Below are 27,966 nucleotides of genomic sequence, written 5' to 3'. Positions count from 1 at the left end.
AATTTCTTTGCATCACTTGATAAATTTCAATATGATTTTTTTCTCTCTGCTTTAATTTGTAAAGAAGCAACGTGACACTTGTAGGACCACTGTGATATTATTCATTTAGTGCTCCTGTTGAGTATAAATGATATTTACGCATTTCCTATGCATGAAATTATGGTGTAGCTGGGATTTGATGTTTAAAAAAAAAAAAAAAAATCCTTTCAAACCCCAAAAAATGAGCGCTTCCGCCTCAATGACGACACTTCCGGTGACGTTATCAGTCAAGACGTCGTCACTGTGACGCGATGATCAGCAGGCCTTCAGGAGCAGGAGCGGTGCTGTAATTCATGTCTTGCTGCCAAAGAGGAAGAGGAGATCCGGGTTTGCATTGCTTGTATGGGAGCTGCTTTTGAAAGATTTGCCGTTCGCATTAAAGCGTGCAGAAGGCTTTTCTTCCCTGACACATTTTGAGGGTGAAAGGATACACAACTCGGGATATTCTGTTTTGTTCCTGTTGATGCAACTTTGTTACAGGTTCCGTGCAGGGTAAGTGAGACGCTCATCCGGTCGTGTCTCTCCTCCAGGTGCTGATGTCCGTCTGAGCTTTGCATTTGTCTAGTTCGGTATTCTGTGTGTTTTCAGGCCCGTGCATTCTTTGGTTTAACGCTTCCTGTTGAATTTTTCACTAATTCTCCTGTCCATTGATTCAGTCTTGTGTCGCTGCTTTGCAGATCGAAATGAGCGACTTGGGGTTTACATAGGAGGCGGTTATATCCATTTGTCCCAAAGTGAAGAAATCAAGAGCAATGAACGACACGACTAACACGGAATGAATGTGCAGTTAGCCTGTTGATTATGTTTGGAGATGTAGCAGGAATCTCAGGGTGATTGTGTGCATCTGGATGCTGTTGCAACGTGACGGTCGTACAAGTTTTCATTGCCGCCTGTAACATCTGTATCCGTCCATGAGGAGAACAAAGAGATGTTGCTGAACAGCAGCGCAGCCGTTTATACTGTAGGTGTAGGTTTATAGTGTATGTATCACTGCTGTGATCTCTCACATTACAGGATTAGACATCATCAGAAATAAAAATGCAGGTTTTTATTTTCCTTTATTGGGAATATTTTACATTCCGCTAAGACATGCATTCAGAAATGTGAGAAAGTGAGCCGACCCCGCCCATTCTGTATAGCTAGGCACCTGTACTGTCAAATCCTCATGATGCTAATAATAATAATAATTGTGATGATGCACAATTAATCATCATTATTATTAGTAGCAGTAGTAATTATAAAAATAATACTAAAGTAATAATATGATGATGTGGAGGATGATGCTTATTTATTACATTATTATTATTATTAGTAGTAGTAGTAGTAGTATTAATAGTAGCAGTGGTTGTAGTAGTAAATCTTCTTTCTCTCCTTTTCTGGGGTCGTTACGTGTAATGATTCTCCTTACTCCTAACACCTCCTTCGCCGCTCTCATCTCCCCATTGCTCCTTTAAAGAGGCTAAACAGGGAGGGGAGGATCCTTGACCCTGGAGCATACAAATTTGTGGAATACTGCCAACTTCCCTCAGACTGAAGAAGCTGCTCGGATGAGTAGTGAAACGTTTCGATCTAAGCAGATAGACGCCCAGTTGACATGACTCAACTTGCAGATAATCGTAGTGATATTATTACCACGAATAATACAAATGATTTTAACAATTCTTATAATGATCATTATTATTAGCAATAATAATCACAACAATAGTAATTCTGTACAAACATTACATTTTGAATTTAATTATTATTAGTAGTAGTTTTAGTAATATTATTACTACTAATAATGATGATTTTTTATTATTGAATTTTTACAGTTGTTACTAAAAGTACTAAAGATTTTAAGGTTCGTGTTAGTAATAATAATAATAATAATAATAATAATAATAATAATCGAAGCACAATTCAATCACCATTACTGTTATTAGTAATAGAAGTATTAGTAGTAGTAATTAAATGATGATGAAGATGCACAATTAGTACTTATTTTTATTGTTGTTGTTAATTGTTGTTTATTTATATTATTTTATTTAATATATTTTTTCATTTAGAATTCGTTATTGATCCCACAGCAAAATTGTTATTTCTCCGCATATTCTATTGATGTAGGAAGTCTGGGTCAGAGCTCAGGGTCAGCCATAATACTGTACCTCTGAAGCACAAAGGGGTTAAGGGCCTTGCTCAAGGGCCCCAAAAGTGGCAGCTTGGCGATAACAGTGCTTGCACCCCTGACCTTCCAATTAGTAACAACTAAGCTTCATGTTTGTATAGCCATTTTCTTGTGGAGTCCATACACACACATACAGTCTTTAGTCTTTTATCAATACAATAATGGTGGTGACTCAATTCAACTCATTGAATTGTTTTAGCAAAATTAATACAAATTATGTAAACCATTAGAAACCTCAGTATCCAGGTTGCTAACGAGACCTAATGTCCAAACTGATGCCACAGTACTGTTCATATATGAAGTGTAAATAAAATAAAAATAAAGTAAATTATCATTGGCGATGTATTTTTTTAATTATTGAATTCACTTGCCTCGTCTATAAAAATGTAAATAAAAGTATTACATTGCAATCTTTGGATCAGAAGTCTAATGTTATAAGCTCTGAGCTACCACTACCCTGTAAAAAAAAACAACACCTCAAGTTACAAACATACTATGCTACAGGAGCACACTACTGCCATGACAAAGAATATTACTCGTCTTCTTCATTCTGAAGTATGAAATATTACCTGCTGATGCTAAACCAAATGAAAACCACGTCTTCCTCAGATGCTGAAGCACTGATGCCAGGCTATAAACGTGAGAGGGTTTTCCCAAAGATGCCACACTCTAGCTTAGCCTGCCTGAATGGTGGAATAATGCTGTCAGACAGCTAAATGACTTCCTTTTTTACATTTAGATGCCATTTCCAGATGTGTTATACGTTATTGCCTGCAGTGAAAAAACATCAATAGTCTATTTATACATAGGTCGTTCTTTTTACAGTCAGTGATCGATATACAAACCACATCTCAAAATAGGGGTCATAATTCCAAGCAATAAATGCCACATTTTCAAATCTCTTTATCAAGAAAATTATTTTAAATAAAAATGTAATCTGTGGGATGGTTTCACTTAAATCTTCCTTTACTAATTAATAATAACATACATTAATGAACCAATGTGTGGTCAATAGTGAATGAACAATATATATTGTTAAAAAGTATATTTAAGTATAAGTATAGTTTTATATTCAATCATGTAATCTTTATTAAGTTTAATAGCACTTATTTAAATATAATAGACATATTGAATAAAAAAATTTAATCAGAAAATAATGAAAGCTAATGATATGGAGAATTTAGAGAAGGTGCTAGGTAAGAAAATGGGACTGTGTTTTATAGTGCTCATTTCTTGATCTATTTTTAGAAACTCTAGTATGCAGATAATGAGCTTTTTTGGGGGGCAAGCTAGTGTGTGTCAAGTGTTGTCATTATTTCTCATAATGCCCAAATAACTGCTTTAATACTTACAAGTATATATACAGTACATACAAGTATATATATATATATATATATATATATATATATATATATATATATATATATATATATATATATATATAAACATGATAATAGATAGGTGTGTCATGATCAGTGGAGATTTGATAGATCAGTAGTTATGTTTTTTCACTGGAGCACATAAATAGATTACAGCTCTACTTGTAAAACATGATGTAATGCTCAAACCAACAGACACTGGTGTATAAAGGAGTACAAAACAGGAGTACACATTTCCAGTGCAGGCATATTCTAATCCTTTCAGATATTGCTTTTTTAGATGATAATGTACATGACTTTGCAGTCCCCAAAGCCATGTGTTTGTGAAATAATCAAGCAACGAGTTGTCTAATATTTGTAATTTTAGGATTCAGGAGACTGTTCAAGCTGAGGTCACATGGCATGGAATGTCAAGGCTAGATAAGTGACATTCATAAATAATCCATGTGAATTTAACACTCTATCTGAGCATACATCCCACTTAGACAAGAACATTTTGTTCTCATAAATTCTGTGGAATTGGGTGGAAGAATGCTTGACTTTATTTTGTTATTTGTTCACACCTTTGTTTGTGCAAAATCCCATTGCATTTAAGAGCTGAAAACCTCTTTGATGACCTCTTTAGTGAGCTCCACCCAAAGTCTGCCAGCCAGACCACTCTCGTAGTTTAAAGTCCAAATTAATTTGAATAAACCACTTCACTCTTTTCAAACCATTTTAACATTTTTTACTATATGCAACAAAAGTCTTGTTGAAGGTGCCAATTCATTTTGGATTGGTTAAAGGGTAAGCGGAAGCTAATTTGTTATGTTTTTGTTGGCAACAAAAATAAAAGATTTTGTAGTTAATTTATGGGTCTGGCAGGCAATCACAGAAGGTTGGACACTTCTCCTAAACCAACGCTACTAACCTCTTTAATGCTATAAAGGATCACGTGATCTCCTAAAACTAAATTATTATTATTATTATTAATGCACTTCCTTGTTGCTTAAGTAATAAATAGGTAGATAGATGGACTGATTAGAGGAGAGAATGTAAAGACGATTACTTTATTGCTCCCTGAGGAAAATCATTTTGTCACAGCAGTACAAGGCCACACATTCAAATGACAATACACGCAAGGCACTAAACATGTCTGTGAAATAATAAGTCATAAAAATTAAAAAGTAAATAAATGTAATATTATCGGCTTATTTATAAACTAACTTAATTATTTATTATTATTATTATGTATTGTATAATTGTGTTAAATACATGTAGCTTGTAAGCAAGCCTGGTTTGGCTTAATATGTCACGATAAACGTTCTAAACAGTAGACTTTTCTATAAAGAAAGCCAGGTCCTAAACAAACCGAGGCTTTTTTTTTCCCATTCAGGAAATTCCAAGACCAGATCGTTTGTTTGATGAAGAGGCTGGTATGTTGTATTCAGTTTACTTGTTGTCATGAGAAGCACGTGCTGCTGCTCAAGGTAGAAAAAAGGACCAGAGCTTGAGCTTTGGAGCATCTGAGCTCAGGCCCACATGCTTTGTTCCCAGGCAGGGTTGTTTTGGCTCTGAGGTCAAACTGCTGTGCTGAAGGCTGAGCTTACTACACTTTTTGAGTTTTTGCTCAATGTGAGATTCTGGCTTTTGGATTAGTTTCAAGGTTTTTCTATTTTAAATCTGAGAGTACTTACACTGCCTCAGTCACTATTAGCACAGTTTTTTTTTACATATGGGTCAGACCAGAGAAAAGTTGTGTGAAGTTTGTCAAAAAATTCCCCCACTTTTTTATTTGCTCTAATACTGAATTTTGGTTCTCAAATGAATTCCAACACAAAGCTATAATATAACTTATAAGTACACCAGGCACATACCCCACTGGAACACATATGGAGAGAAAATATGGAGAGGCTCGACCACAAAATCTCATAGTTGACATTGACCAAAGGTCAGATTTGCTGTGTTACAGCACCATGTTTCATTTGTTTTACACTTGAAAAGTTAACAAAAAAATTTTTTAGCCTTGAACTACCAAAAATGGGACTGGAGAGCACCCTGTAGATTGTATTTGTCTGGTAGGCATTTAGATCATATTTATGTGTTTGTCCTTCTACCTCTTCCAGAGTAAATTAAAATGTAATTTCATTAAAAAAAAATGTATTCATATAATAATTTTTTCACTCACAAAAAAGCCAAGTCATTTACACTTTTATTATTATGTACAATTATTTACAAATTATGTGTAAATAATACACATTTCTTGTTGTAATGACTGCATCTTGTACGCAGTCACATTAAACAGATATTTCAAGTAAAACTTTATATTTGCTGGATTTTATCAGTTGTTTCATTAAGTTGTAAAGACTTTTGAGCAAACAGCAGATATTTGGGAAATGGGACATACTAATTGCATCTAGTTAAATTAACTGAATAGCATTCTATTAGGTAATTGGATAAAATTAAATTAAAATGTAGCTTCTTGTTTAATCCCAAAAATGCTCATTTGATGCTGCAAATATATATTAACTCTTAAACATGCCTTAAATACTTTAGATTTTATCTAACGATGGACACTGATCCTGTGTTTTTGTTCAATATGCCATGATTTAAAATTATCTAATTATTATCATTGTTGTTTGTTTATCTATTAATTTATTGATTGATTTAATGATAAATCAGAATCAGAATCAGGTTCATTGGCCAAGTGTGTTGACGCACACAAGGAATTTGGTTCCAGCTGTTTGTTACTCTCAAATGTACAGACATAAATAAAAAACCTATACATGACAAAACAGACAAGACAAGACAAAAACAGACTAGACAAGACAATACAGACAATGTGAGACAGTATAGACAGTGTGGGTAATAAATAGGGATACAGACCAGTAATGTACATAAAGTGTGGGAGTGCATGGTAGTGCAAATGACAGTATTGTGTGCCAGGTATGATTAGAGAGTTTACTATAAAACTTTGTACAGTACATAGCAGCAATAGTGTGTGCAACATATACAGATAATGTGATGACTGACAGTTCTGTGCAGTACTCATAGATGTGAAGCAGGGAATATAATTATGGTCAGTTGTTAGTGAGGGTGATTGCTTGTGGAAAGAAACTGTTCCTGTGTCTGGCAGTTTTTGTGAACAAAGTTCTGTAGCGCCTGCCAGAAGGGAGGAGCTGAAAGATGTTGTGTCCTGGGTGTGAAGTGTCATTTATGATTTTTTTCTGCCCGGTTTCTTGTATGGTACAAGTCCTGGAGAGTGGACGTGGGGGCACCAATGATTTTTTCTGCTGTTTTAACGTTTTTTTTGCAGTCTGTTTCTGTCCTGTTTTGTTGCTGCTCCAAACCAGATGGTGATTGATGAGCACAGGACAGATTCAATGACTGCAGTGTAGAACTGTATCAACAGCTCCTGTGGCAGACTGTACTTCCTTTATTAACGTAGAAAGTAGATCCTCTGCTGGGCCTTTTTCAGAATCGAGTTTATGTTTGATTCCCATTTCAGGTCTTGGGAAATGGTAGTGCCCAGAAACTTGAAGTTCTCCACAGATGACACAGGGATGTTGTATATTGTGAGGGGAGTAGTATTGAAGGGTGTTGAAGTCCACTATCATCTCCACAGTTTTGAGTGTGTTTAGCTTAAGGTTGTTCTGACTGCACCATAGCACCAGCTGCTTCACCTTCTGCTCATATGCAGACTCGTCACCATCTTGGATTAGTCCGATGAGCGTGGTGTCATCTGCAAATTTCAGGAGTTTGACGGTTGGGTCACTTGATATGCAGTCATTCGTATAAAGGGAGAATAGCAGGTGAGACCTCCCAGTCTCACCTGTTGTTTCCTGCCTGTCCGGAAGCTGGTGATTCATTGACAGATGGCAGGGGTATAGTGAGGTTTAGGAGTTTGGAGCGGAGAATTCCCAGAATTATTGTATTGAAAGCCGAACTAAAGTCAACAAACAGAATCCAGGCATATGTTCCTGGGCAGTCAGGGTGTTGCAGAATGTAGTTTAGAGCGAAAGGCCTGTAGTCAATCAGTCCAGTAATGGAGGGTTTCTTGGGGACCGGGATGATTGTGGAGAGTTTAAAGCAGGAGGGGACCTCACACATCTCCAGTGATCTGTTGAAGATAGAGGTGAAGATGGGAGCCAGTTGGTCGGCACATGCTTTGAGACAGGAGGGGGAGACACCGTCTGGGCCGGGAGCTTTCCTTGTCTTCTGTCTCTGAAAGAGCTGATACACATCCTTCTCACAAATCGTGAGCGCAACTTGAGTGCTGGGAGGAGTTGTAAGAGAGGATTCCAGAGGTGTGATGGGGCAGACATTGGGCTGGGTTGGATAAAAGGTGTGAAGATATTGTTCTCAAACCTGCAGTAGAAGGTGTTGAGGTTGTCAGCCAGGTCTTTGTTTGCTTCAGTGGGGAGGGGTGGTCTCCTGTATTTTGTGATATTTTGCAGGCCTTTCCACACTGATGCAGGGTCGTTAGCTGAAAACCTGCTTTTCAGCTTTTCAGAGTAGCTTCTTTGGCTATTCTGATCTCTTTTGTCAGTTGGTTCCTGGCCTGCTTGTACAGTGCTTTGTCCTCCCCTCTGTATGCATCTTCCTTGGCATGTCGAAGTTTTTTCAGTTTGGCTGTGAACCATGGCTTGTTGTTACTGAACTTGCAGAAGGTTTTGGTTGGCACACACATGTCTTCACAAAAACTGATGTAGGATGTCACAGTGTCAGTCAGCTCATCCAGGCTGTCAGTTCCAGCCTCAAAGACACTCCAATCAGTGCAGTCAAAGCAGTCTGTAGTTCCTGCTTTGCCTCACTGGTCCATCTCTTCACTGTTTTGACTACAGGCTTAACAGATTTTAGTTTCTGCCTTTATGTTGGAATAAGATGAACCAAGCAGAGTTCCTAAAGCTGCCCGGGGTACAGAGCGATACGAGTCCTCTAAATTATTTATTATTTCATGCTTGCTATTTGCTATCCATGAATAATTGTGGCAGCCCCAGCAAAATGCAGAGAAATATGAATACAGCTAGTCTTTTGACAGAATCTCGGTTCAGCAAGTGATTAGTTGGTGTGTTTGTGTAGAAATAGCTCAGGCTGTAAATGTTTAAAAAAGGCTCAGGCTGTAAATGTTAAAATAAGGTGTATTTAGTGAAAGGTTATTACATTCACACCTGCTTTTTTAAATTAATTAACTAATAAAAAATGTTTCTATAAATTGACACTTGATGTTATTCTCTCTTCATCTTTAAGTACTACCATCATTCACATTTTCATGTCACAATCATCATTTTGTTGTTATTTGCTGTGTTGTAGTATCACTGTTAGGCCTGTCTATTTCAAACACATTTCTTTTTACTTCTGTCTGCAGAGTTGATGTGCACCATGCTAAGATAAAGGCGCGGAACCGTGCTCTGAAAATGCTAAAGCGACTGGACAAGATAAGATTTAGAGGACAGAAGCGTGATGAGTTCCTGGACATTGCGGAGTCGCCCAACGCCTCGGACAGCGAATGCAATGATGATCTCTTGATAAAACCTCCAGCCTCCGTTAAAGATGGAGAGGATATACGGGACCCTGTGAGTGCTATTTTAAAGTCAAGTGGGTCTTAATCAGAGTAATTGCTTCCTCTAATCATCCAACATAATAGTAGTACAAAAGACAGTGTCCTGCTGTGCAGTGTTGTGTTTCATGTACTCTCCCTGAATTGCTGAAAGCTGTTGGGTTTAAATTATTGGTCTTTGCTCTTAAAATAACTCCTGGCTTCATCAGAACCTAGTAACTATATAACATTAAACTTATATTATTGTAGTAATAAGGTCATGTAAAAAATAGTTGATTTTTCTTTTCCTTGAAACTAAATTATAACACAGTTTCTACCGTTGGCTCAATTTTAAGTGGTGAGAAAATGCCTGATTGCTCTTCGACCAACACATACAGTTTAGTTATGACATTTAAATGTTTTGATAACTTACCATGCCAGATCATAGCCAAAAAGAAAAAAAAAGAATAAAATGTTTTTTTTGCTATAGCAGTTGTCAGACTAAGTACTAATAAAGTTATCCTGTTGGGAAAAAAAAACAGTTAATTAAAAAAAAAAGACATGGGACCTTTGTGTTTACTTTTGGTTTCATGTTCTGTCTCATAAGCCAATTGAAAGCAGAATTATTTTGTATTTTGCAGCCCTGTGTAATTAAACAGGAAAAAATGTGACGTGCTTCAAAATGTACCATTTTCTTACTTCCATGGATCTATCACATCAACATATGTTAGGATTTTTGTTGTAAAATGTTGTGCTTTTCTCTCTGTCTGCTAGGGTTTACTTCTAGCAATGCTGGCACATTTGCAAATGGCCTATTTCTGGGAAAGTAATTGGTTCTTGTTCAAATTATTGACAAATTGTACCAGACTCTCTAGGGAAAGCTAGACTATAATATCACTTTTTTTTTTTTTGAAGATCTGAGCATGTGAACTGTGTACTCATACTATTCACTCTGGTGTTCAATTCAAGTTTATTTCTATATATAATTATTTTCACAGACGATATTGTCTCTAAGCATTGTTACAGAATGTAAGAATTGTAGAACATAATTCACTGTATCTAAATTTACATGTATTTATCCCCAAATGAGCAAACCTGGAGAAAATGTGGCAAGGAAAAACACTTTTAGATGGAATGAGGAAAAAAGATTGAGAGGAACCATATTAAAAAGAGGAGCCCATCCCCATTCAACACCAGGAATGTGATTATGAATCATTAAAACATTACAAACAATGATATAGAAACAGCATATGTAGAATGTTTTTTTTTTTTTTTTTTTTTGAGTAATGAGTATATTGGTATAAAGCAAAGAGAGTAAAAACTAACATTAATTCTATGTGGTATTGTGCATATACAATATGTGTCCATGTAGATAGTATAGTGTCAGTGTTATTTGTGTTTCTGGTGTGTGAGCTTTTAGCCTCACACTTCCACATTAAGGTCTAAAAACTACAGTCTTTATTATCATTGTCTTTTCTTCAGTTATACCAGGTTGGAAGGTGTGGCTGTAATGGAGTGTCGTTCATTATTATTGCATTTTTCTATTTTCAGCTTTTACATTTTTTTTTTTATGAAATATACATGGCCCATTAAAAAATGTTGCATATTAATTGAAATGAATAAAATTGCCACACCTCATCATGATATTTAGAAAGGGGCAACAATGCGGTTACGTGCATGTAGTAACCAGAAAGTTCGTTTGAAAACGTGAATTGGGTTACAATCCAGTGTTAGCGGCCAAAATAGACTCCACCCAGGACAACTTCAGGTTTCAGGTTGATGAACAGGCTCAGCAGAAAAACAGGCGGGTCCCTGGAGCTTCCTGCTTACTCCTGGAGCTTTGCTTAGTCGCATTACATAGTAATAACTTACAAAAGTACAAAACAACATGTGACCATTTGAGGCAATGTTTTTGTGTATACTGCTTTTTCTTCTTGTTGGAATTACAAGTGCTCTTTGGTTACTATAGTAGGGTAAGAAGGTTTGAATTTATACACAACCTTGTATCTCACATTTCCATTTTATATGCTGCTGGTAAAATGTTGTTCTTTACTTATTTGTACCGTTTAAGGTGGAAAATTGCAGGTGCAGTGCAAAATTGCTTTAGGCTCTGTCCTCTGTCTAAAACCTGCTTTGCCTTGCCTTTAGTGTTGATATCCATAGACAGATAGATGTTGTCTTAACAGCCTTCTGAACAACGTCTGTGTTGGCTCCATTTAGATTCTGTACACTTCCCATGGGGACCTGTAATTGTTGACTTCTGTTTTGTTCTGTATTTGGCAATGGGTTATTTCCAGGAAAATGCTGGCTTAATACCCTCAGCAGGCTAGAGTAATGGGAACTATACAAGTCACTGCAGATTTATAAATGAGAGTCATAAATGAGAATTACTTCCTAATATCAAAGGAATTTTAACTGGTGGTGGTACCTGTACAGCAATGACATCATGATTTATATGGGAATGTTTTTGTGTACATATGATTTGGATTATTATATTTCAATCTTGAAATAAAAAAAAATATATAAAATAATTTCTGTTAATCTCTTTAAGATGTGTTTTGCAAACACGCTGATAGTTCTGTCATTTAGCTTTTTATAGACCTGCATATTTACATTCTACAGCATTATAATTGTAATTATGCTATTGAACTGCCTATTTACAGAAGGGTCCTGGGGTAGACTTTTCCTTAAAATTATTTTTTATTTTTCTCACCCAGGCTGGTCCAGGGTCCATGGTCATGGCAGCTACTATCCAGGACTACCAGAGGACAGAGGCGGACAGACTCAATGAGGTCAAGGGTCACCTTGAGATTGCCTTATTGGAGAAACATTTCCTTCGTAAGTACTTCTTCAGCAGTACCGATCATATACTTGGGTAGTCAGTTCACTGACTGTTTTGTTTTATGTTACTCTCTTACCCCGAACATTTCCTGCTATTATTAGACAGTAATAACAAAGGCTTTAGTGACCCCAAGAACAAATGTCAATGAGCCTTATTGTTCCAAGATGTCGCTCTGGTTTTTTCTGTAAAGTGTTGTGATCATAAACATTGTGGTCATCGGATGTATTGCTTTCTAGATTGCATGTGCCCCTTTTCAGAGTTAACCTTAGTTTCTTTCCTCTAGTGTAGACTAATGAACAGGCATCTGGTTCAATGTGTTTCACTGAGCTGTGTGACCTGTACCACCATCCCGTTAATGGGAAAATAGGGATCAAAGAGCAGCTCTTTGCTGGTTAAAGATCAATAGAGGCACACACATACCACACACACACACACAATTAAGCATAGATTACTAATCACTGTTGTTATCTAATTAATGTGTACTATTTTATTTATGGCCTAATAAAAAAACATGAAAGTGCGTTATATAGCACACAACCTTTTAATCTGTTATACTGTATGATGTCTTGTCATACATCAAAGGTATCAAAACACATATTGTTCTAATTTTAGACCCTCTGTTTGCGTGTGTCAGTGTGTATGTGTGTGGCTTATGGGTACTGTATTACAGAAAAGCAGCAAAGGATAATCGAGGACTTTCATGTTAGTATCTGTAAATCTAGGTAAGATGTATTAATAGGTAGTTGCATAATGGAAAAAAAAACACAAGCTGTAGCGAGTTTTTTGGCAAGTGACCTGAAACTACGGATAATAATATCTGTGAAAAGGCTATGTTTTCTTGAATTAGGATGTAGTTGTTGTGCAGCTGTCCTTTGTTTCAGTCATTCAGAGCTGATAACATAAAAACACTGAGTAGACCAGCAAGGCCAGTAAACTAGGCTAATGGGACATTAGATGCAGTTTCCTAAACTTAAGCATAAATTAGATAATAGATTAATGATAATGAGTTGAATTATTACTCATACTATGATTTAATTTGGTTATTTTTTCCATGTTACTTCTGTGCATTCTGTGTCTTTAGATAGTTTAATTGCAGCCTTATATATTACACAGCAAATTAGAACATCCCTGGATGGAAATATAATTCGCATTTTATTTCTTTTTTTTGTGTCATCTGATGTTTATGTTCATGTGAAAGTGCACTTATTAAAAAAATAAATAAATAAACAGTGCTAAAGCTTTCTCCTTTCTCCCTGGAAGGATCTAAACATTTAGCTATATAAAAATCATCATTCAATTTAACATTTACTTTAAGATTTTGCTTAGAATGGACTTTGGAAAACTAGCAAAGTTGAGCAAAACAAGTACTTTGGAAAATGTATGCTTAATAAACTGTTCTCCTTACTACCACATTTTATATTGTTTTTCCCCTTCACTTGTAACTCATCTTTAGTACTTCTTTGCATCTCCATTGAGAATAGGACTGGAGAGATAGGAAGTATTAGGATAGGAGTATTGTGTATTTGACTTGCTTTTGCTGCAGAGCACTAGAGTGAACTAACTGCTCATGCACTTATTATTGATAGTAGATTATTAGATAGCTAGTCTATTTTGTTCTGTGTTCCTTAGCATCTGCTCCAGATTCCAATCTTAAACAAACTAGCTAGCTAGATTAGTGTGAAAAAGGCACCAATCTATTTACCAATGTTAATCCAGAATATACTGTTAATTAGCTATGTGGATTCATTGTCACTCACCCTACTATTCAGTACAGATATGATGACTCTGTCATTGTCAGAAAGGTCTCTGAGTTGTTTACAGCACCTCATGTAGCAGTGCCATTGGTTTAACTCTCATTGAAGCAAGAGGGACAAGTCCAGGCTTGATAAATTAGCCTCAGTAAATTAGAACAGAACAAAGCCAGTTTTTCAAAGCCATCCTTTTTTTGTGCTTTGAAATTCTGCATAATGTATTTTCACAAGTTCTATGAATCATTTGAGTTTGGTTTCTATGTACAATCTTCTGTTAATAAAGATAAAGAACCTGCATATTTGATTAGTTGATCTTCCGAATCTAATGGAAGTGCTTTTTTTTGTGTCACATATTTGTATAAGTTTCAACAGACACAATCTTCACTTGTTTGCCACAGATAAGCACAAGAAGAACAATACTTGTTTTGTCTACACCTTATATACTTTTGCTGCACTATAAACTGGGCTTCCTTCACCAGGTAATTAATTAAGGGAGTCATGTATTTAAAGAGCAGTAAATGAGAACAGAGATATACTCAGTGTGAGAGTCAGGCTTAATCCATCTTTCAACAAAGAGTGTTGACATAAGAGGTGGTACAATAAAATAATTAGGGTCAACATGAATAGTCAATAAAAAGCATGTGAGTCTAAAAGTGACACTGTGTGACTCTATTGTAAATATCCGTACAATAATCTAATTTGTGTACACCGAAAAAGGCAAAGACAAAATGACCTGTCCTGACATGTTTTTCGGCTCCTCTGTGTCAATAGATAAAAACAAATTTAGAGTTTGTGATACTGATTCTGAATGCCACACAATACTTTAGTGATCTACCCATGTATCATCTGCTCATTCTGTCAATATGTTTGTCAGCTTGACATTTCAAGAACGAATGCATAAATGTTTATAGAACGTATATGGATTTATAACCGAAATAGCAGATAGAAATTCTTTAACAGCCTGGTTACAGTATATTTTAAGGGAATGTAGCGATTAAAATTTGTAACACGAAGGTCTAAACTTGTAGGCAGTGCAGGCATCCCCACTGAAGCTGTTCACATCAACTTGTATTTTCCTTTTTGTTCTAAGAATAGTAGTTTTTCATTCTAACCTCCTGATTCTGTAGTAGAGTACAGTATTTTCATGTTATAAGCAAGAATTTATAGACTTTTTTGTTTTTGTCCATGGATATGACACACATGCCAAACATACTGTCAGTAGAATTTAAGAAGCAATAGAATGTTTCCAGATAATTATTTTTTCCAAACTGAGCACAAGACTTGTAAGAATGTATTCATGGGTGGCACCAGTCCAGTCTTTTTTTCTGGCACTTGTTTGACTGGTGAGCTAGCAATGCAACGTAAGTCATTTGTGGTTCCCTGCAACCTTGTTTAGAGCAAAAACTAATTTGATGTGTTATCTCAGTCAGGAACTCACTCGCATCGCTAGCCTGCTAAATATTTTTAAGCTGTTACTGATTTGAGCCTGTGTCAAGGGTTGTGACGGAGTGCTAAAACTATTGTTTTGCCTACTGGGATAACTGTCCCCTGTCCTTGGAAACACAAGCTTTTAAGGTTAAATAATGGTCTGGCAGGCATACAGAATAGCTGTATATCTGCACTACTGACTTAAATGTACAATGCGTGCTGTGGCCCTGTCGCAAGTAAGGAAAAACACCTGCAATGTATCAGTCACCTTAATCAGAATGGCATGTTGTGACATGAGGCTCATGGGTTAGACTTTGGCTTGATAGCGGGGTACATGATATATGCTGTGACTTGTTAGGGGTATGATTTAGAACTGATGAAAGCTGATTCCATTCTTGCTTGACTCCAAGAGAACAGATTAGTGTTTTTGATTCCATTTATGAATACTCAATATATAACTAATGTGTTGAATTATCGGTGTTAAAGCAGAGCAAATTCACATAAATGTGTCACTGTGGAGACTATATTTATTCAACTTCACATGTTTATATACAACTCAAACCTAGCATTTTATTGGAAGTCTTTTTTTTTAAATATAAGTTACACTTTCTATGAAAGAAGTTCCATGTAGAAGTTTTTATTTATTTTTTTATTTACACAAAGTAAATTTACTTAAATATTTAACAGAACCCTATTAAAACTGACAAACTCTGTTCAATATATTTTATTTCAGAATCAGGTTTATTGGCCAGGTGTGTTGACACACACAAGGAATTTGGTTCCAGCTGTTAGTGACTTTATTTAAACAGAGAAATGTACTTAATTGGCTTTAGGCCATGTAAGCGATCAGTTTTATCTTGCAGGTACAACAATGATTTGCTTGCAGTTATAGTCTAATATAGTTTATATATTTATAGTTTAAATTCAGGTCAACCACACCCCGTGGATGTTTTGTAAGGATTGCTTTGATGAAAGGCGAAAGTGTAATCATTTAATCTTAATTGTACATATTCAGAGATGTTAATAAAAAACAAGCAGGCAGGTTACGCAATGATCCTACAGCAGCCAATTAGAACTATACAAAGCAATGTTAAATAAAGTTATCAGATGAGGGAATATTTGGAGTATAAGGCTTTTTATTTATTTTTTTTACTATGAATGGAATAGAAGTGCAGAGTTTTTGTTTTACAGTGTAAACTACATAATCTTTTTTCATTTGAAAGATTGCTATGCTTGAAGTCTTGGATGTGTTTGCCTCCATTCTTTATCTCACCTTACCTTTGATCAGCACTAAAGGGTCTTTATGACTTGGATAATGCCATTGCTAGAGGCTGAACCAGAGTTGAATTATAGATGAGGATGATTTTGTATTCTAGGTAACCTTGAATGCTGGAGCTGTGGCCTGATTGCACCTGTGTTTAAACTAATTGCAATTGAGTTCTTTTTTGATGATGATGATGAAGGATGTTGAATATAATGATTTACTATATATATATATATATATATATATATATATATATATATATATATATATATATCAGACTGCCTGTTTTATCTAAGGGTTCAGTGTTACAACTGTAAAGTCTCAGTTACAGTCTCCCTGTACTGTGTTGTTCTGTCTTCTTCAGAGGAGGAGTTGAGGAAACTTCGAGAGGAGATGAATGTTGAGACTCTGAAGCAGGAGCTTGAGAAAGAGAGGTTGAAAAGACTTGACCTTGAGCAAAAGATGAATGAAATCCTTAAGACCAGGTATGAGGAGAGGATTTGTTTCTTCTGTTCATGCTTTTAGATTGTTTAATGATTAAATGTATCTTCCGCTAAATAAGTGTATTACTTTCAGACCAGAGGACTCCCCTCCTCCCCCTTCCAAAGCTGGTCCTGCTATCAATGGAACAGGTGAGCTGTGAAGCATTGTGACCTAACATACTGTAGCTCATTTGGCCTGGAACCATGTCAAATACCCTGCACATTTACTGACATATAGACAGCTACATTTACAGTCTTTCTTGCACAATTCATAGGCATAGCCCTTTTTTTTAATACTCTTCTAAAAGCCGAGCTATTGTTACAAAGTGGCAGGGCTATTTAGTTTTGAGAGTTTTTAAAGGGTTTAATTCTTGTTATACCTCAGCAATTTGCCAACCTTTTATTATATTGATTTATTTTCTAAATCACTCATTATGCTTGTTTTTTTGTTAATTACACTATGATGTCAAATGACTATTTCAGTGCACCTTTAAATTATTACTACAGAAATGACAGCATATCAGGGTAAAGCCAATTATATAAATTTATAATTTAAATTGCAGCCATCAGCACTGTTGATGTTAACACTTTCTGACCAATCAGAACTCGACAGCACAGTGGTATAAATGGTATTAATTAAAAGAGAAGCCAAAGACTAAGTAATAGTAGTAGTAGTAGCGAAATCAAGTAAATCACCCTCCTTGACAGTGCATTTGTGCTTTGTGACAGGAGAAAAACAGAAGGAATCTGTAAGCTCAAAGCTTTGGAAGTGGCTGTATGAGCGCTTTGGCGTGTACATGGAGGACTTTCGCTTCCAGCCGGAGGAGAACATGGTGGAGACGGAGGAACCACTCAGCGCTAAAAGGTGAAGAAAATCTGTCACTCTCATCCTTATTATAAAGCTTCTTCCCGGCTAGAGAGACAGCCAACACAGCAGGACAGCTGTGAATGTCTGACTCTGTTGGTGAGAAACCTTTTTGCACCTTTTTTGACGTAAGATGGATAATTCCAATGGGCTTTGTGACATGACGCTTCTCACAGTCCCCAGTAGTTTAGATCATTTTATAACAAAGTGTGATAAAAGTGCGATTACATTCTATTGATGAAAATGTTTATATGCTAGTCTTTAAACAGTGTATAACAGTTTTGTGTAGACAGATAACATTTAATTAAGAAAAGCTTTTTTGCTGTTGTTTCACTGAGGCACGTTGATGAATTGCTATATTGTTTGTTTGTTTTTTTTTGAGACCATTCAGCACTCGTTAGATGTTGTTTCTCTTGTAAATAATTAACTATGGTCCTTCTGCTCTTGTTACAGATTAACTGAAAATATGAGGCGACTCAGTAAGTATTGTTGTGACAGTAATAATTGTAAATTACATTATATGTCTACCAGACATTTTCAGGCTTGGAACATGGACAAATGAATTACTGTAATATTTTCCCTCTATAGTTAGGTAAGGTATGATTCTGATTGTCTCTGTGTGTATCATTGTGTTTCTAGAGCGAGGAGCTAAGCCTGTCACTAACTTCATGAGAAACCTTTCTGCCTTATCCAGCTGGCACTCTGTCTACACATCCGCCATCGCCTTTATTGTGAGTACAGTCAAAAAACAAAAAAGCAGCATTCTCGTCACTGATAGGTCGAAAACTGAAAATCCTATCAACTTATCTGAATATTCTCTTGTTAAATTATTATTTTTAAATAAAAGTATATTTTTATATATATTTATAGCAATCATTCTCATATCATGGAAGCATAGCCAAGTAATCTGTGATTCTGAACAAGAGATTGCAGTAAATAACATTTTATTTTTATTGTAATAATTAGTACCCTAATATTCTGCACTTTATGTAGCTTTATGTTGTAGCTCTATGTTGTTTAGTGTAGCACCAGGGTCCTGGAGGAATGTTGTCTCGTTTTTACTGTGTACCACTGTGTATAGTAGAAATGACAATAAAAGCCTCTTGACTTGACTTGACTTCTTACTCATGATAAGTCAGATCTCAGCAGTAAATGTCTTCAATAATTTTCAATCTTAGTACAATTCGAATGAAATACTTATTGATGTGCTGTTAAAATGTTTTGAAAGTACATCTAACTGGTTTTTGTTGTGTAGACTAAATACAATAATACACATTTGAATTATGTTGCTAAAACTGAAACATACTGTATAACGGTTATATAATTTACAATATAGAGATTATTTTCTTTCTTTTGTTCACAGATCTATATGAATGCTGTGTGGCATGGCTGGGCAATTCCGATGTTTCTCTTCTTAGCTATTGTCCGGCTGTCTTTAAATTACCTCATAGCAAAGTAAGTTGAATGTCAATTCATGTCTGTTTTGTATAATTGAATCTATTTATGCATGATAGATTATTTTTGTTGACGCATGACATGCATGTAGCTATAATTTAAGCTTTTACTTACAGCATTAACATGCCGGTGTCTGAATTTTGGCATCTCTAATAAAAATGACCCGTAACATAAATATAATACATCAAAGCAGCATGGTAATATTCAGGCTTCTACCTAAGCTGTCTTCCTGCCTAAACTATGTTTAAAGAAGCAGGAAACCAAACACAGCGGTCAGTTTGCCCGTTGAAGATTGTTGAAGTGTGATTTTTCTCAGTGAATGTCACACTTTGCTCAAATTGCTGAACAGCAAAATGGACATAAGCCAGATCACTTCACATTATATTAAGATAGCAACTGTCAAAATGTTTTTGATGCAGTCAGAAGGAAGTCTTTAAATGCTTTTACTTTTAGGGGTAAACAGATATTAAAATGCCATCAGTTTACCTTTAATTGGAATGTATGCAATTAAAGTATATTTTTCAGTTCAGAAAAGTAAGTAGTTTTTAGAACCATCTACATTAGAAAATGTAAAATGAGATCGTGTGAGAAATTTCTCCATGATTTTTGAATGCTGTGTTATTGTTACAGAGGCTGGAGGATACAGTGGAGTATTGTGCCTGAAGTGTCTGAGCCAGTAGTAAGTGGTCATCAATTTATATATATATATATATATATATATATATATATATATATATATATATATATATATATATATATATATTTATTTATTTATTTTTTAACTCTGTTGATAATTTGTAGTAATGTTATTAAGAAAGTTAAATGCTACAGACTATTTTTAGTCTACAACAAAGTAAACAGAAAAAAGGTGAGATACTATATATAGCATCTTTTCTTTTCCCTACAGGAGCCTCCAAAAGAAGAATTGACTGTCTCTGAGAAGTTCCAGTTAGTGCTGGATGTGGCACAAAAAGCGCAGGTACATTGTGCCAAGTTGCTGCAGTAGAAAGTAGAGCTGCCATCAAAGAGAGCAGTCAAATAACATTTTAGATGTCAAGAGTAAACTTTTTACATGCTGTCTTTTCACAGAACCTGTTTGGAAAGATGTCAGATGTTTTGGAGAAAATCAAAAAGTGAGTACTTTGAATAACTTGTGTGATTTCCTATATAAAGACCTATAGAACAAATATATTTTGAAATAAACATATAATGCACACAATACAAAGCAGGATCAGATTGTATGTAAGGTACAGTATATCAGTGCATGTGTAAGACACAATGTTCGTAGAGAAAGATGGGTATATAAATATATTCTCATTTGGTTCATGTTGAGATATTTTTATCCACAGTGTATTTCTCTGTGTATTTTGTAGCCTCTTCATGTGGGTGCAGCCTGAAATCACTCAGAAGTTGTACGTTGGTCTATGGATGGCGTTCATTGCATCTTGCCTGCTGCCATACAAACTCTTGGGTTTCATAATCGGTAAAACATATTTATCATGCCTTTGTTTTACCGTCTATAGAACTAAGTCTCTGTATCGTTGTTATATTCATACCTGAAATATTTGTTATCAATAGGGCTTTATGCTGGAATCAAGTTCTTCATGATTGACTTTATCTTCAAGAGCTGCCCCAAACTTAGGGACAAATATGACACACCGTACATTGTATGGAAAAATCTGCCAACTGACCCACAGCTCAAAGAACGTCAGAGCGGCAACATCAGCAGACGGGTAAAAGTTACTGTTTCATAACCACAAAATTACCTAGGATGTGCTCCTAAAATATTTTTTAGGATTTCTTTGAATTGTGTTGGAAACATTACTGTTACAACACACTGGATTTTTTTTTGTACTTAATAGTCTGTCACACTTCTGTTTTTATTCTCAGCTGTCTGGCTTTGAAAAGGTAGGGATATAGTGGCATCTGGTTTCACAGCAGTGCCACCACTGTGTGTGTGTGTGTGTGTGTGTGTTTGTGTGTGTGTGGACAGACACATTTTTTTATGCAGAACCTACATTTCTTCTGGCTAATAGATCAAAAACCTACAATTTTGAACTTTTGAAACATTTAAACACCAGAAGCAGTTTTTCTTTTCATTTAAATAATACATGGAGTGACATAGATTAGATATTATAACAAAATAAGAACAAATAAAATAAACTTGCTTAAAACGTTTGTTTTTGTGTATATTAGACACTAGATATGGTCAAAAGACTGTTTATATGCAAAACTAGGTAATTTAACGGTATAAAGATTTACTTTGACCAAACAAATATATAAATGCATATATGTTACACCTTAGTTTAATTGAAAACACCTCTATTACCATTAATAACAGCTTTACACACTCATGGCATGCAGACAGTTCATTTCTCCAGACAGCTGAAATATTTTGATATGCCTCCAAAGTTGTTCTTCATTAGTTGGAGATTTCTTACTGACTTTGTGATCCAGTTCATCCCAGAACAGTTCAGTAGGATTTAGATACAGTTTATATTGTGATAAATAGCACTCCAGCCGACTGTTTGCACCCTAAATTCAGAGCTTGGACATAGGCTTCGGCTCATTGTTTTGTTGTTTGCTGAAGTTGGTCCGCATTCCAGATGGAATTGCATTGTGCTGAAGTATATCAGCTGAATGGTAGCCATGTTGATTCAGTATTCATTTTAACAGGAATAAGTTTCCATCATTTCCTGCTCCAAAACTATTAAGCTTCCACCTCCATGTTTGGCTGTGGGTGTAAGGGTGTCTGCTAACACATTTTCTCCTGTTTTCCACCTTACATAAGTTCTTCTGTTAGAACTTTGTTGCATATAAACAAAATAAAAATACATGTATATCCAAAATGATCAAAGACTAGGTGTTTCCAAACATTTGACAAGCACTGTAATAGAAAAATAAAAATAAATGATGTAAAGTAATGTTACGGTTGATGTCTTTTGATCCACAGCCATTAGAGTACTACAAGTTTCGCCCCCTGTGATTTTCTAATTGCGTATGTGAGTGCGTGTGCGTGTGTGTACAGAGATTACAATAGTACACTATCGTGGTCTGTGGAACAATCAGAAATAGTATCAGTAAAGACATCAGAACAGCCAAGCCTAAATAATAGATACATTTCTGATGTATATTTTATTATGCATTTCTCAAATGCAATCTTGGCTTTTCTTTTGTAACTGTTTTTTAGTATATTCGTTTCTAGGATACATTTAGCAAGTCATTTACATGACTGTTGTGTGTAATGGGATCAGAATGTCTTCTCAAATGTTTGCTGTGTTAAAAGCTTTTAAATGAATTAATATCTATTTTCAAATCTTTGGTTGGATTTTATTCGGATTAGGGTGTTTCTAATAATAACCTTGTTATTCTGGTCATATATACTGGTCATATATACTGTAAATGCACATGTTTACAATACTCAAATAAGTATGCAATGTTCTTTTGTAAATCTGTGCATATGTGACCCATGCTATTGAGCTTTGCATGCTCTTACTGATGTCTGACAGCCAGAGAGAAAAAGGAAGGGCAACACTTGCAACATAGGTCTACACAGTTTTGATGAAGTCACTGTTTCAATGAGGATGGGCTTCTTTGTTTCATTCTCAGTCTGGCATTTATGTTCTTCAGTTGATCAGCAGATTGATCCTGCATCAGCACAGAGGTGCCCTAACAGTCCTGTGCCTCCCTGTATCTCTATTATTACCATTTTGTAAGCAGATTTGTCTTCTCCTTGCAGCAGATCCAGCCTGTTGTGGCACGTGGCAACCTAGTGACTGGGGTGCCATGTGGTGTTGGCCGTGATGAGGAGGGAGGGCGAGCTTACAGCACTAAAAGAGGTCCTTTCCATGAAGTCTTCAGCCTGTCTGAGAATGAGCGCCCCCTACCAGGTAAAGAGCTTGCAACTTAAAACAGATTTCATAAGAACATGGGCAGTGCATTAGCTTGTATTGCTTATACATGAGGTGTATGCTGTTGATACTATGTAATTTGGTAAAATAATAGATACTATACCAAGAAAGGTTTATGGACACTTGACCATAAGATTCATATGTTCTTGTTGAACATCCCATTCCACATTTAGTCCACATTTGCTATTGTAATAACCTTCAAGCTTCTGAGAGGATTCTGTAAAACATACCTTCATGAAGCTGGCATTGTGCACAGGGACCCTGTCATTTTGGAACAGGTTTTGAGTCTCCTAGTTCAAATGATGCGAAAATGTATTGCTTTCGCATAAAGATCATTCCTGTACAGTTGTGTCCTGTACATGAGAACATAACTCTTCCATACCAGTGAGTGTCAGTAGTCTCTATTCAGCTTCCAAACCGAATACCAGAAGAGCTAGGACTGTGAATATATAAAGCAAGCAGCTTTAATAGCTGCTACTATTCTTATATATTTCATTGGATAAATATTATGCTAATTTTGGAGAGAGAATGTGAGAAACTTTTTGAAACTGTTTAGTTAGCGATCCTTCAAACAGCTGTAGTTCAGACTACAGGGAGTAACGGGCACCAAAACCTGGCAACAAGTGCACTGATTGGAGAGGCTTGTGTTGTTCAATAATTGTTTAATTTAAGCAATTGTCTGTGACATCAGCCAGAGAAAAAGCCAAACCGGTCGACCTTTAGTTGTGTGCCTTAAACTTTGTGGTAACAGTTTGGGAAAGAAACACATATGGCTGGAAAAGTTCAAGTTTATTTCTATAACACTTTTCAAATTGACATTGTCTCAAAACAGCTTTACAGAACTTGAGAATTAAAGTGAATTATGTGTATTTATCCCTAATTAGTAAGCCTGGGCGACTGTGTACCAGAATCAAAAGAGTAACCCATACTCATTTGGGTAATATCAAGGGTGTGATTATAAATCTTAAATCAATACAAAACACTGGAGAGTGAGAACTACCATGAATACCAGAGTGTGTGTGACTATAAGTAATGTCCTTTCTACAGTCTTATACAGTCAGTTCACTTTGTGGAACCAGGAGCTACTGAGCAACTCATAAAATAGCTCAACATTTAAGATCATCATAGATCCAACACCAACCATGCCAGAGCCTTTAAACATTAAAAGTCAGGTGTCCCAATACTTTTGTCCATATAGAGTATAATTCAACTGTGGTTGTAGTTTGGATGTATTTTTATTTTACTGCATAAAATCAGCAAATTCTTTGTGTTGTGTTCAGTATGCGAGCATGGGTGGCGCTGCTGCTTGATCAACAGGGACAGGAAAATGCCTACTGACTACATACGTAATGGCTACCTCTACGTGACAGAAAAGTATGTCTTTATCTTTCCTTGCACATACAATCAATTATGGCTAATAAATTTCATGATGAAATGAAAATTCTGATTAATCATCTGCTTAATGAAATGTTTATAAAACTGTCAATTAAAAATGAACAACAATTAGATTTTTCACCAAAGAAACTGTAGCTCATAGTAACTAGGTAGACATGAGAAAAAGTTGACAGGGCCTTTATTGATTACTATTCAGTTTTTGCTGTTTATAAAATAATGAGATTTAGAAATTTTAATGTGTGTCTTTTGTCCTGTAGCTACTTATGCTTTGAAAGCTCTAGCTCTCGTTCTGCATCATCTAAGAAGAATAAAGTAATCAAACTCCAAGACATTACAGACATTCAGAAGGTACAAATCTACCTTAGTGCCATGCTGTGTATTGTTTTATGAATTCTTTCAGGTTATGGAAAGCTATTCTCTATATAATTATATGACTTACCTTTTTAACAGTATAAGGTTTTGTCAGTATTGCCTGGATCTGGGATGGGAATCTCAATTGCCACACCATCTACTCAAAAGGTACGAAATCAATATCCTGCAAAGGGTTATAATCCATCCAGATTGTTTCTTTTAATTGTGACCATGTTTATGTTACTTTTCTATGATCCTCCAGCCTCTGGTGTTTGGTGCCATGATTCACCGAGATGAAGCTTTTGAGGCCATCATCACCCAGTACACAAAGATCATTGGTGCCACTCCCCCTGTCACAGTAACAAACTCAGAAACGTAGAACATGTAGTGAAGAGTTTTGCTAAAGCTCCAGTTTTAACAAGGAGCCTTCATCTGAGGAGCAGCTTCTCATTCTCCTCTTCAAAGAGGTGCAGGGATACAGAAAACAATTATAAAAAGGAATCCATGTCCCTTTGGGTGCCTGTGCTATGTTGTTAGAAAAGTGTTTTAAATGGCTCCTTTTTGATGAGACGTTTGCACCAGTGTTTATCGTGTATCTCGTTTGGGAATTCACAGAGTACCACTGAAATGCTATTATGGAACAGGAGCTGGTTCTCCTCACAGTTTCTCATCATGATTCTCTTTTTGTGCATCATGTTTGTGCCCTATATGTAAACAAAAAAGTCACCTAAATTTTAATGCTGGAGCTGGTTCTTCTTGTTGTTTTTAAAACTCTTCTCACCTGTGTTTCTTTATGTTCTCTCAGATTAATTTTAACTTTTCTTTTTGTTATTTTTATTGTATCGCTTCCGGCCTTGCACATAAAGACTCTCTGCAGTTTGTGGTGCTGAGATACAGGGAATTGCCAGGGGTGGAAGCATCATCTCTTATGAAGTTTAGATCTGCTGCCCATTCAGAAGTGCTCAAACATATAAAAACATGGCCTTGTGCTTTAAACCTCTATGCTGCAAGTATAGATTTTACTGGGAAATTATGTTGGAAAGCTACTGAATACTACAAACCACTTCCTGTTCAAAATTACAATCCACACTTACAGTTACTCAATTGATAGGAAATTTGTGGACATTAAGAATTTGGATTATCAGTAATGTTAAGAAAATAGACTTTCCACAAAGGGACAGTAAGCAGTAACCAGTTTATTTTTAGAATAAAAGAAATTGCTAAGCAGGACAGTTGAGGTGGGATTTTGAGATGGTGTAGATTGAAATATTGGTTGAATTAAAAGCATGAATTTTTTAACATTTTTTATGAAATGGACAAGTAAAAAAAAAAAAAACTTGAACCAGTGTGAACTGAGTTTTAAAATCACATGGCAATCTGATATTATTTCAATGTGTGCAGTACAGAGCTGTGTGGGATGAACTTTCCATGCTAAAACACAGCATGTAACACTGTCTCCTCTCTACAATTTAAACCTTCACTCTTATAAATGTACCAACATATAAGGAGTAACTTACTGTTGTAGAATTGTGTGTGCCACATACTGTAAACTGAACTCTATTCCTGTAGCCACCGTGGGAATATTCTTACAATTCATCCCACTGTTCTGTCTGCACTGTCCCCATTCCCATGCAGCCCTATAGTGTGTAACAGATGCACCTTAATGGTAGTGCGCTCTCCTGCTCAACTTCAAATAGGGGTAGGAACCATAGAGTTGACCATGCAGAGTAATCAGTGTTTGCGCTGAATCACACATTTCTTTTATTCTGTATGCTCATTCAATAAGCACAACTGCACCATAAGTCTTATCATGAACTGAATGTGTAGAAGGCATGACTATATGTTCTGCTCTTTCATCTTCCTGTTTGCTGTGTTTAAAATTGTTACCAAACTTGAACTATTATGTGCCCCATGCTGCAGCTATGCTTCCATTAGCTGACTCTTTGCACAAACGTACCTTTCAGCTAAACATATAGGCCATGCAAAAAAAAAAAAAACAATCTCTAGACATATTCAACCTAATATCTATCCATTCTTTGTGTAGCATGTGTGCGATTTTCAGAGAAACATTTTTCATAATAGTTGTTTAAGGGCAGTCATCACATTCTGTAATGAACAACTTTGCCATTACAATAACGATAATCAATTCAGTTTAAATCATTCCACATTTAGTTCCCATTTGCTGTTATAATAAACACCTCTCTTCTGGGAAGATGTTCCACTAGATTCTGGAGTGTGCTTATGGAGATTTCTGCTCATTCAGTCACAAGGATTTTAGTAAAATCAGGTACTATGCAGGGTGAGGAGGATTCGGGTGCAGTCAGGTGTTTAATAAGGTTTAGTTCAGTTTTACTCACTGTAGATTTACCGAAATACATTTCATGTTAAAAGAAGGTTCAGTGTAACCATAGTTCGAATAAGATATCTTTATTATGCACAAAATGGTTTATGGTTCCTGCAACATTTCTTAGGTACAAATCTTTGACTGTTTGGTAGTGCACTAAACCTAAGTCTATTTATTTACACTCAGGTGAAAGTGTGTTTACTGCAAGCTATATCTATTATTGTAGCTTATTCTATCTGAAAAAGTAGTTCCATGTTACAGTAAGTGTAAATAATAAAGGTCTATGCTTAAACTTCACAGAAAAGTTTTGCATAAACATTTACTGACTGCCCTTAGGCTTCTATTATATATGGATTTCAAGTAAAGAGTTTTGTTTTCCATTTTACAAAGTACAGAGAAATTTGTTGTCTGTCGTAGTTGCCCAAATGCTACTACAGGCACAATGAAAACATTTTAATCTAATTTATATCCCAATAGATTTAACTGTAGCTACCCAATAAATTCACAATGTGGTGGGTCTCTCCTACTGCACCTTCAGCATAGCTAAAAAAAAAAACTTTTTGTGCTTCTCTAGAAGACCTAGTTTCTGTAGTACCTTTACTTACTACTTGATAAACCATTAGGAATCCAAACATGCCTTTTTTTTTTAATTCAGCAACAATTCTATGATGCCAGTCAATTGTAAGAAAGAGGGAAAAACTCCCCATGTGGATATCACTCATTACAGCCTATGTACTCTTCTAGCCACATGACCCTGTGCTTACCAGCACTTCACAAA

At 35.8% G+C, this 27,966-nt stretch overlaps 1 protein-coding gene across 3 annotated transcripts; it reads left to right on the top strand.

The window, feature by feature from the left end:
• Positions 1–206: 206 nt before the first annotated feature.
• Positions 207–26,186, top strand: gramd4b (GRAM domain containing 4b). 3 transcript variants are annotated; one of them, XM_046849618.1, is made up of 20 exons: positions 207–531; positions 8,930–9,137; positions 11,818–11,938; positions 16,750–16,870; positions 16,962–17,017; positions 17,597–17,732; positions 18,186–18,211; positions 18,372–18,463; positions 19,096–19,187; positions 19,818–19,866; positions 20,095–20,166; positions 20,277–20,320; positions 20,561–20,670; positions 20,766–20,920; positions 21,078–21,095; positions 22,930–23,077; positions 24,379–24,472; positions 24,751–24,841; positions 24,944–25,012; positions 25,107–26,186. In XM_046849618.1, the coding sequence occupies exons 1-20, from the start codon at positions 503–505 to the stop codon at positions 25,221–25,223; spliced, it is 1,848 nt and encodes a 615-aa protein (XP_046705574.1). In that variant the 5' UTR covers positions 207–502; the 3' UTR covers positions 25,224–26,186. The 3 variants fall into 3 exon arrangements, with proteins under 3 accessions (XP_046705574.1, XP_046705576.1, XP_046705575.1); XM_046849620.1 differs by lacking the exon at positions 21,078–21,095 and having other exon boundaries at positions 208–531; XM_046849619.1 differs by lacking the exon at positions 21,078–21,095 and having other exon boundaries at positions 211–531; positions 22,927–23,077.
• Positions 26,187–27,966: the final 1,780 nt, after the last annotated feature.

The sequence above is a fragment of the Silurus meridionalis genome, chromosome 5, assembly GCF_014805685.1.
Source record: "Silurus meridionalis isolate SWU-2019-XX chromosome 5, ASM1480568v1, whole genome shotgun sequence".
In the NCBI taxonomy this organism is placed as follows: domain Eukaryota; kingdom Metazoa; phylum Chordata; class Actinopteri; order Siluriformes; family Siluridae; genus Silurus; species Silurus meridionalis.
The sequence above is the reverse complement of the archived record's forward strand: the minus strand, read 5'-3'. Positions and strand labels throughout refer to the sequence as shown.